Source organism: Sapajus apella, unplaced genomic scaffold (genome assembly GCF_009761245.1).
Source record: "Sapajus apella isolate SASKATOON/1434 unplaced genomic scaffold, GSC_monkey_1.0 scaffold159, whole genome shotgun sequence".
Taxonomy (NCBI): Eukaryota; Metazoa; Chordata; class Mammalia; order Primates; family Cebidae; genus Sapajus; species Sapajus apella.
Window position 1 is genome coordinate 193,012 of NW_022437099.1, and position 10,827 is coordinate 203,838.

The 10,827-nt window shown below is 48.8% G+C and overlaps 2 protein-coding genes across 8 annotated transcripts in view; one reads left to right on the plus strand and one right to left on the minus strand.

Moving 5' to 3' along the window:
• Positions 1-856, minus strand: part of ZNF789 (zinc finger protein 789) — a 16,785-nt gene extending 15,929 nt beyond the window's left edge. For 2 of the 7 annotated variants that reach the window (XM_032266432.1, XM_032266434.1), the window contains exon 1: positions 596-845. Coding sequence is in view for 2 of the 7 variants with exons in the window: in XM_032266426.1 (XP_032122317.1) it covers positions 159-218 (60 nt within the window). In the remaining 5 variants the exon portion in view is untranslated. Of the gene's footprint in view, positions 1-158 lie in introns of all 7 variants that reach the window. The other 5 variants (XM_032266433.1, XM_032266427.1, XM_032266426.1 and 2 more) reach the window with 5 other exon arrangements.
• Positions 857-6,001: 5,145 nt separating this feature from the next.
• The window catches only part of ATP5MF (ATP synthase membrane subunit f), an 8,560-nt gene continuing 3,734 nt past the window's right edge, over positions 6,002-10,827 (plus strand). Inside the window, exon 1 of the mRNA XM_032266456.1 lies at positions 6,002-6,109. Within this exon, the coding sequence (XP_032122347.1) occupies positions 6,097-6,109 (13 nt within the window). The 5' untranslated portion in view covers positions 6,002-6,096. The remainder of the gene's footprint in view (positions 6,110-10,827) is intronic.

Genomic DNA, 10,827 nt, shown 5'->3' on the forward strand with positions numbered 1-10,827 from the left:
AAAAAAAAAAAAAAAAAAAAAAAAAAAAAAAAAAAAAAAAAAATTCCTTATTTCCCTGAAAAGTAAGCGCTGAACAGGAAGGAAGATTTTTTTTTCTCGTCCGCATGATAAACTGAACCAATCAGCTACAGATACAAAGCTGATCCGGCTCGACTTACCCTAGAAGGAATGCAAGTTGATAATGGCCAATTACAGTCAAGATCACTGGACTTCCTCATTATGCTTTCTAAGCTGCCATTGGAACAATCGCCAGCTGCACAATAAACTCAAAACTTTAACTGGAACGGGATTGTTAACTTTTGACAAAATCCAAAATGCCGCTTCACAATCACGTGAACACCTTCCACTGACAAGCACGGCTCATCTCCCACTCTAATAAAACCAAGCCCTGGCTTTCTGCAGCCATTCATTCCTCGGACTTTGCTCCTCTCGCTGCTGAAGACCTGACACCGCCAAAAATACTCAAAAGCCGGTGTCATGGGCCCCGAGAGCCTCCGCACAGGCACGGGAGCGTCCCTTGAGAGCCGGGGGTCTCCGCAGTGGCCTCCCCGCCGCACCCACGCTCCTCACAACACTCGTTTCCTTCTCCCCAAACCTGCTGACGCCTCCGAATCTCCGACGCCCCGCCTCCACCAGGGGCGGCCGTGGGTCTGGGCTCTCCTCTCAGGGTTCCCGGGCCCGACCCGGGGTCTGTCTGGTCCGCGACCCTCGGCGAACTACCCCTTGCCCGAGCAACTGGCGCGGGCACACTGGAGGATTCAGAGCCTCTCGCTGGTTCTAGGTCAGCAGCGGAGCAGAGCGTCCCTGCGCGCGGCCCCTCTAGGACTGCGGAGGCTTCGCAACTCTCTGGTCAGACAAAAAGTGAGAGCCCTCTAGAGTGATGCACACGCCTCCCCCAGCCCGGCCCAATCAACGGCAGCAGAGAGCACCAGGAGAGTCATGTGACGCGCAGGTCCCGCCCCTCCTGTTTAATCATAACAGAATTTAAAATTATTGTGATTCCAGAGTGACACAATTTGTTTCTTTGGCTGTGTGTTTGTGGAGGGGAGAAAGTTTATCAGATAAAGAAGAAAAATGAATATTACATTTTAGAGGGATAATTCTGTCTTATGTAAATTAACCTCAAAATATGATTTTAATATGATTAAGGAGTTAATTTTTTTTCTTTCCTTTCTTTGTCTTTTTTTTCACACTGCATTAAGTCCCAAAGGGGTTAAGTTTTTTTTTTTTTTTTTTTTTTTTTTTTTTTTTTTTTTACTCTTAAAAAAAAAAAAACAGGATACATATGCAGAATGTGCAGATTTGTTACATAGGTATAGGTATGACATGCCATGGTGGTTTGCTGCACCTACTGACCCGTCCTCTATGTTCTCTCACCTCACTCCCCCACTCCCCAACAGGCCCAGGTGTGTGTTGTTCCACTCTCTGTGTCCACGTGTTCTCAATATTCAACACCCACTTATGAGTGAGAAGATGCTGTGTTTGGTTTTCTATTCCTGTATTCAATTTGCTGAGGATGATGGCTTCCAGCTTCATCCAGGTCTCTGCAAAGGACATTATCTAATTCCTTTTTATGACTGCATAGTATTCCATGGTGTATATGTACCACATTTTCTTTACCCAGTCTACCACTGATGGGCATTTGGGTTGCTTCCATGTCTTTGCTATTGTAAATAGTACTGCAATAAACATACGTATGTTTTTTGCTGAGCACTGTGGCTCGTGCCTGTAATCCCAGCACTTTGGGAGGCCAAGGTGGGTGGATCAACTGAGGTCAGGAGTTTGAGACCAGCCTGGCCAAAATGGTGAAACCCCGCCTCTACTAAAAATACAAAAATTAGCTGGGCATGGTGGCATGCACCTATCATTCCAGCTACTTGGGAAGCTGAGGCAGTAGAATTCCTTGAACCTAGGAGGCAGAGGTTGCAGTGAGCCAAGATCGTGCCACTGCACTCCAGCCTGGACAACAGAGCAAGATTCCATCTGAAAAATAAATTAAATAAAATAAAGTAAAATAAAATAGAAATAAAAGAGATGGGGTCTTATTATGTTGCCCAGGCTGGTCTTGGTCTCTTGGGCTCAAGCGTTCCTCCCATCTCAGCCTCCCAAAGTTCTGGGATTACAGGCATAAGCCACCACACCCAGCTCCTGTTTGCTTTAACAAAAAATGGGGGAACAGTCAGTGCTCCAGGTTCCAGACATTTGAACCCAGGGAAGGCAGTGAGGTCAGGCCTGGCTGCCCTTAGGCAGAGGACGAGGAACTCAGTCCAGCAGGTCGTTCCAATAGGAACATGAGGAGGGAGCGAGATGACAGGTCGGTCCAGCACAGTCCTTGGGCCGATTGCTTTTGTGTCTTCCAAGTGAGACCGGCCCCAGCTAAGAGCGAAGGAAGCTCCCAAAGGCGCGCTCGGGGAAGACAGCTGACTTCAAGCATTTCCTTGAAACTTTTGCTTCCCTCGGGCATTCGCTGGGTGGGTGGAATTTCCTTTGGTGACTGCTGATCAGTAGGAGGCTCTCAGTCTGGTCTCAGGGGGAACTGCTCCTTGCTTCTCCCCATTCGTTTTGAATAAAGCTGTGTCCTGGCCGGGCACGGTGGCTCACGCCTGTAATCCCAGCACTTTGGGAGGCCGAGGCGGGTGGATCACGAGGTCAAGAGATCGAGACCATCCTGGTCAACATGGTGAAACCCCGTCTCTACTAAAACTACAAAAAATTAGCTGGGCATGGTGGCACGTGCCTGTAATCCCAGCTACTCAGGAGGCTGAGGCAGGAGAATTGCCTGAACCCAGGAGGCGGAGATTGCGGTGAGCCGAGATTGCGCCATTGCACTCCAGCCTGGGTAACAAGAGCGAAACTCCGACTCAATAAAATAAAATAAAATAAAATAAAATAAAATAAAATAAAATAAATAAAGCTGTGTCTTAGTGGCACTGGAACCTCAAATGCTGGAGAATTGGCTGCACCACCAACACTGGATTGGGAAAGCCACTATTCCCTTAGCTCTGAACCGTTTTATTTATTTATTCATTTAGAGACGGTGTCTCACCTTGTCACCCAGGCTGGAGTGCAGTGGCGTAATCATAGCTCACTGCAGCCTCGACCTCCCGGGCTCAAGGGATCCTCCCGCCTCAGCCTCCTAAGCAGCAGCTGGGACTACAGGCACCATCTGAGCTCACTGCAACCTCTGCCTCCAGAGTTCAAGAGAACCTTCCACCTCATCCTCCCTAATAGCTGAGACTACAAACATGAGACTGGGCTCAAATGATCCGCCTACCTCAGCCTCCAAAGTGCTCCAGCACTGTTTTAAGGTCCTATCTGAAGTCCTGTAATTGTGCTATATTAGAAGCACTGTTCTGATAACTCCTGCTACAGATGTGAACAGCACGACCTGAGTTTTGGCTATGAATTTTTCCTCACACTTTAGCTAAGGTGCCCGTCCATTGCTGAGGCACTCACACAAAGAAATCTTTAGGTTCTTTCTGCTAAGAACAGAAAATACAGTGGTCCATGGCTGAGAGTCAGCAGCAAGTCTATATAACTCCCGGTGTCAAAAGAGAAGAACAGCCAACATGTTTGACCCAACTTGATTTGAACAGGCAACCTTCTGATCTGGAGTCAGACGCGCTACCGTTGCGCCACGAGGTCCAGGGAAATCCAAAAATTTTTGTGTTTTAGATTAACCTTATTTCAGCAGTTGTCAGGTGCAGCAACCAGTCCTTTTCTCTCCTTTTATTTTGGTTTGGGATTAACTAGTAATTCTTTATCCCTTTTGTAATGCAGCTATTCAGAGGGAAGTGTAAAAGTAAACAAAGCAGGATAGAAGCAGACGTCACCACTGGGTTCGGGAATAATCCTCTTTGTCAGGAAAAATTCACCTCCCTCAGGCTATGGAGTCTCCTAAGGAGAAACGTTTGGTAAGCCACGAAAATGCGAAAACGCAGCTTAGCTGGGAAGGCTGGGCCGGGGTTGTCAGGGATTTGGATTCTCTTTTCCCCAGCTCTCTCTGCATAGCTAATACTGAGATAATTTTTACCAGGGCCACATCAACGGAAGAGTACTATGTTCAGGCCGGCGCCGTAGCTCACGCCTCTACTCCCAGCACTTTGGGTGGCCAAGGCAGGAGGATCACCTGAGGTCAAGAGTCCGAGACCAGCCTGTCGAACATGGTAAAGCCCCGTCTCTACTAAAAATAAAAAAATTAGCCGGGCGTCGTGGCGGGCACCTGAAATCCCAGCTACTGTACTCGGGAGGCTGAGGCAGGAGAATCGCTTGAACCGGGAGGCGGAGGTTGCAATGCCGAGATCTCGCCATTGCACTCCACACTCCAGCCTGGAAGACAGAGCGAGACTCCGTCTCTTAAATTAAATTTAAAAAAAAAAATAGTATATCTAATTATCTGCTCTTGTTCCCTCCAACCCACCCCCACCTTCCCGAAACAACCCCAGTTCATTAACGAAAACCTCGGCATTTATATGTACACAACCACAGCCCAGGCTCCCAGTGTACGGATTCTAGGCTCTGTCGGCTCCTGCATCCCCGAGACTGTCCGATGCAGGCGTGGGGAAGGGGATCACCTTGTCACCCAGGCTGGAGTGAGCCGAGATTGCACCACTGCACTCCATCCTGGCGACAGAGCGAGACTCCGTCTCAAAAAAGAAAAAAGAAACCGAGTTCCTGGCCATGACTGGAGTGGAAGTTGGACATGGCTCATATCTCCTCCCTTTTGTGGTTTAGACACAACAACTGACCAGCATTAATGTTAAAATAGAGATCATGAGGCCAGGCGTGGTGACTTAACCCTGTAATGCCAGTACTTTGGGAGGCCAAGGTGGGTGGATCATTTGAAGTGAGGAGTTCGAGACCAGCTTGGCCAACATGAGGAAACCCCGTGTCTACTAAAAATACAAAACTGAGCCAGGCATGGTGGCTCATGTTTGTAGTCTCAGCTACTAGGGAGGCTGAGGTGGAAGGTTCTTTTGAACCCTGGAGGCAGAGGTTGCAGTGAGCTCAGAGCTCAGATGGTGCCACTGCACTGCAGTCTGGGTGGCAGAGTGAGACTCTGTCTGAAAAATAAAAATAAATAAGGCCGGGCGCGGTGGCTCAAGCCTGTAATCCCAGCACTTTGGGAGGCCAAGGTGGGCGGATCACTTGGTTAAGGGATTGAAATCATCCTGGCCAACATGGTGAAACCCCGTCTCTACTAAAAATACAAAAAAAAAAAAAAAAAAAAAAAAAATTAGCTGGGCCTGGTGGCGTGCGCCACCAGCTTGGCCAACATGAGGAAAACCCGTCTCTACTAAAAATACAAAACTGAGCCAGGCATGGTGGCTCGTGTTTGTAGTCCCAGCTACCAGGGAGGCTGAGGCAGGAGAATTGCTTGAGCCCGGGAGGCGGAGGTTGCAGTGAGCCGAGATCGTGCCACTGCACTCCAGCCTGGCACCTGGCGACAGAGCGAGACTCTGTCTAAAAAATAATAATAATAATAATAAATAAATAGGCTGGGCGCGTTGGCTCACAGCTGTAATCCCAGCACTTTGGGAGGCCAAGGCAGGCAGACCACTGGAGGCCAGGAGTTCAAGACCAGCCTGGCCAACATGGTGAAGCCCTGTCTCTACTAAAAATACAAAAAGTCAGCTGGGCATGGTGGCGCATGCCTGTAATCCCAGCTACTCAGGAGGCTGAGGCAGGAGAATTGCCTGAACCCAGGACGTGGAGGTTGCGGTGAGCCGAGATCGCACCATTGCACTCCAGCCTGGGTAACAAGAGCGACACTCCGTCTCAAAAAAAAAAAAAAAAAAAACTAATTAGCTTGGCGTGCTACTTACTGCACGCCTGTAGTCCCAGCACGGCCTCTTCCCACCTTTTAAGTAGGGAGCCCAGGCTGAGGCGCCCTCTCCCTCTAACTGCAGGACCCTCAAGTTTTTGCTTTGCAGAAACCTCTCCCTTCGCTTCCTGGCCTTCTAGTAAGCAGCCCAAGAGTCTTCACAGTTGTGACTTGCTTCCCGTGAGCCTCTGCTCTTCGCTCCCAGATGGGGCGTGCGTTCCCTACCCAGCAGTCCTCGCGCGGCCCGGCACAGCGGACACCAGTACTCCAAGATGGCGTCGGTCGGTGAGTGTCTGGCGTCGGGTAGGACTGTTTGGACGCCGCGGTGGAAACAGGAGCCAGGGTCCAGGGTCCACAGCCATACTGGGAGAGGAGAAAGCTGCGGAGCTGCCTGCCTTTGGCTGAGGGACTTCGCCACAACCTCAAGGCGCGCTAGACCTTTACCTTAGGGTCCTCCGCTGCCCACCCCCTCCGCCCGTCCAGCCTCGCTTTTTCCTGCTGCCCAGCGCCCGCGCCAGCCGGGTTAGGCGTGGAGAGCGAAGGCAGCTGGGGCACGCAATTCTGGGCCTGGGAATGCGCAGCCTTGGGCCACTGTCCCTTTTTCCGCTAGGAAGTAGCCGCTTGCCTCTCCCGCTACCTCCCAGGTGCTTTACACTTGAATGCTATGCGCAGCTTCTGCCCTTCTTTCCAAAGCTGACGCTCAGATGAAGCTCCAGGAAGAGCTCAGGACTAGGGCAGTGCCTGATACCGTGTAAGGTTCGATGCATATTTGTTGAATAGGCTCAGAGAGGTGAGGTGACCTGTTCAAGGTCACAACTCGTGAGAGAGCTGAGCTGGTATTCAAACCTGAGGCTTCTTGGTAAATGAGCTTTATTCTCTATGACGAGCAGGCTTTTCAGTGACACACATGTGTAATTCGCTGCAGTCATCCACCTGTGGACACTGATGATTTTTGTTTGTTTTTGAATAGGGCTAAACCATGTTTTAATTCTGGATGCTCCATAGTAGCCTTGTCAGTGAATCCTTGTTGGGAAAGTCAATCCCTTTTTACAGATGAGGAAAATAACGGTTTGGGATGTGGTGTGGCCTCTCTGAGGTCACACAGCCTGATAGTGGCAGAGTTGGGTTAACCCATGTATGTCTTACCCCAGTTTTTTTTTTTTTTTTTTTGGGTGGGGTTTTGTCCTTGTCGCCCAGGCTGGAGTGCAATAGTGCGATCTCACTTACTGCATCCTTGGCCTCCTAGGTTCAAGCAATTCTCCAGCCTCAGCCTCCAGAGTAGCTGGGATTACAGGTGCCAGCCACCATGCTCCGTTAATTTTTGTATTTTTAGTGGAGACGGGGTTTCGCCATGTTGGCCAGGCTGGTCTCGAACTCCTGACCTCAAGTGATCTGCCCACTTTGGCCTCCCAAAGTGCTGGGATTATAGGCATGAGCCATCGTGCCCACCCAGCCCAGTTTCTGTATTTTTTTTTTTTTTTTGAGACAGAGTCTAGCTCTGTCACCCAGGCTGGAGTGCAGTGGCATGATCTTAGCTCACTGCAACCTCCACCTCCCAAGTTCAAGCAAGTTTCCTGCCTCAGCCTCCCGAGTATCTGGGATTATAGGCACACATTACCATGCTGGCTAATTCTTTGTATTTTTAGTAGAGACAGAGTTTTGCTACATTGGCCAGGCTGGTCTCAAACTCCTGATCTCAAGTGATTCACTCAACTCGGCCTCCCAAAATGTTGGGATTACAGTCGTGAGCCACGAGCACCTGGCCTCTGTATTCTTAATCTCAGCCTGGAGAAGTGAAGGGGATCAGAAAAGATGAGAAGGAGGCTGTTTTCCCCTCAGTAAAATTGGCATAAGAATATTCATCCACGGTAGTTGTGTTAAGGAGACAACCTGTGAAAAGTGAGCATTAGGGCTTGAGATTTTGTCTAAGCATTGGGCTGTAGTGAAGAGCTCTGGACTTAGGATTAATTGATTTAGTAGTACATGAAAGACACTTGGAACACTGCCCGGCCCACCGTGAGTACTCAGTTGGTATGAGCTGGTCATCCCAGCCTTTACTTTGTGACCTTTATGCAGGGTCATGTCACATGCCTGGCCTATTCAGCATCACCCCAGGCGAAGAAATTGGAGTCCATGATTCTTAAGTATTGGTGATCTTTTAGGTGGTGTCTGTCACCACAGTACAAAGACAGTATTGCATGAGCAAATAAAGTGAGGGAAATAGGAATTATCAGCAGTAGATAAGATCAGGGGTTGGCAGACTGAGGCCAGTGAGTTGGATTTCCTGTGGCCTGCTTTAGTCTGGCCATGAGCTCAGAATGTTTTTTTGGTTGTTGTTGGTTTTATGGTGGTTTTTTTTTTTTTTTGGTGAAATCTTGCTCTGTGCCCAGGCTGCAGTGCAGTGGCAGGATCTCGGCTCACTGCAACCTCCGCCTTCCAGGTTCAAGTAATTCTCCTGCCTCAGCCTCCTGAGTAACTGGGATTACAGACATGTGCCACCACGCCTGGCTAATTTTCTTTTTGTATTTTTGGTAGAGATGAGGTTTCACCATATTGGTCAGGCTGGTCTTGAACTCCTGACCTTATAATCCGCCCGCCTCCGTCTCCCAAAGTGCTGGAATTACAGGTCTGAGCCACTGCACCCGGCCTTTTTTTTTTTTTTTTTTTATGGGAGATGGACTGTCATTGTGTTGCCTAGGCTGGAGTGCAATGACACAATCTCGGCTCACTGCAGCCTGTGCCTCCCGGGTTCAAGGGATTCTCCTGTCTCAGCCTCCTGAGTAGCTTAGATTTTAGGCACCTGCCACCATGCCTGGCTTTTTGTATTTTTAGTAGGGAAGGAATTTCACCATGTTAGCCAGGCTGGTGTCGAACTCCTGACCTCAGGTGATCTACCCACCTCAGCCTCCCAAAGTGCTGGGATTACCAGCGTGAGCCACCGCGCCAGGCCCAGAATGGTTTTTTGTTTTTATTTTATTTTATTTATTTATTTTAGAGACGGATTCTAAAACACCTGGCCTCAAGCCATCCTCCCATCTCGGTCTCCCAAAGTGCTGGGATTACAGGTGTGAGCCATTGCATTGGGCTGGTTTTCTGTTTTAAAAAAGATTGTTTTAGAAAAAGATAGACTATGCTATGAAGACCTTATGTGGCCTGCAAAGCCTGAAATCTTTATTCTCTGGACAAACCCTAGGTTAGATTTAGCACTCAGGAGAGACTTGCCATTTCCATGTGGCTTCATAGTAATGAAGAATATGCTTCCTCTCAAGGAACTATGGTTGTTCCACAACCATTACTGAGAGTCTGTCATGTGCCAAGAAGTGGTGGGGATATTCCTACCTTCAGGTAGCTCATAATCAGGCAGAAAGGTAGTAATAGTTCTCACTTACATAATACCTAGGACCAAGTACCAAGGATTTTACAAAGGAGGAAACTGAGAAGTAGTAGTACATTGCCCAAGAGCACACACCTACAAAGTGGCACTAAACCCAGAAACTTGACCCAAGGGTCTGCTCTGTGTCTGAACTCTACTGGGTCTCTTTATGTGAGCCAGTGATTGCAGGTGGAAGCTTCAGTGCTGCAGAGGAGTGGGTGTGTATGTAGGGAGAGGGTGGGAGCTCCGGTAGGGCAACCAAGGACTGAGGCCTTCCTCTGCCTTCCTTTAAAAGAGAAATTCGTGGATTAAGTATAGATGGATCTTTGATGAACTGGGTGGTCCCTTGGAGTTTTGTGATATTGCTGAACTTGGCTTTCCTTAAGGATAATGTGTGTTTTTCTGTGCTTGTAAATGTGTTAGTTTTAAGGAAACACTCTTGTCTTCATAATACAGAGACAGAATTAGGGAGAAAAACAAGTTGTAAATTGTTTGCTTTTTTCTCCTGTGATGTACCAGGCACCATGTCAGCCCCTGAACATGGTCATGAGATGCAGAATATGTCTGCATAGTTTGTGTGAATGTGGAAAAAAATGGCTTCACTGGATCAAGAAGTTACTTTTCTGGCTTAGCGAGGTGGTTCATGCCTGTAATCCCAGTACTTTGGGAGGTTAAGGCGGGCAGATTGCCTGAGGTCAGGAGTTTGAGACCAGCCTGGCCAACATGGTGAAATCCCATCTCTACTAAAAATTCGAAAATCAGCTGGGTGTGGTGGTGCATGCCTGTAGTCCCAGCTACTCAGGAGGCTAAGGCAGGAGAATGGCTTGAATCCTGGAGGTGGAGGTTGCAGTGAGCCGAGATTGCGCCACTGCATTCCAGCCTGGGCAGGTGCAGTGGTGTGATCTCATGGTGCAGTTTTATCACGTTGGACAGGCTGGTCTCAAACTCCTCACCTCAGGTAATCTGCCCACCTTGGCCTCCCAAAGTGCTGGGATTACGTGTGTGAGCCACAGCAGCCAGCCTCCACCAGTGGACTCTCGAGGCTGGTCCTGACAGAGCCTTAGTCTTTCCTTTGATCCCAAAATGGAGACAAAACCTTGCAATGTTTTAATCTGGCTCCTCTTGTTGTTATCTTTGAGAAGGCACAGTGGTCCTTGACTCTTTGCCCTCAATAGGACACCTGCTAAAAGGTTTTTAAAACTGATCTTGGCCAGGTGTGGTGGCTCACGCCTGTAATCCCAGCACTTTGGGAGGCCGAGGTGGGTGGATCACAAGGTCAGAAGTTCAAGACCAGTCTGGCCAACATAGTGAAACCCTGTCTCAGGCCGGGCGCGGTGGCTCATGCCTGTAATCCCAATATTTTGGGAGGCCGAGGTGGGCAGATCACCTGAGGTCAGGAGTTTGAGACCAGCCTGACCAACATGGAGAAACCCGTCTCTACTAAAAATACAAAATTAGCCGGGTGTGATAGTATATGCTTGATTATAATCCCAGCTACTCCAGAGGCTGAGGCAGGAGAATCACTTGAACCCAGGAGGTGGAGGTTGCAGCGAGCCGAGATGATGCCATTTCACTCCAGCCTGGACAACAAAAGCGAAACTCTGTCTCAAAAAAAAAAAAAAAAAAAAAA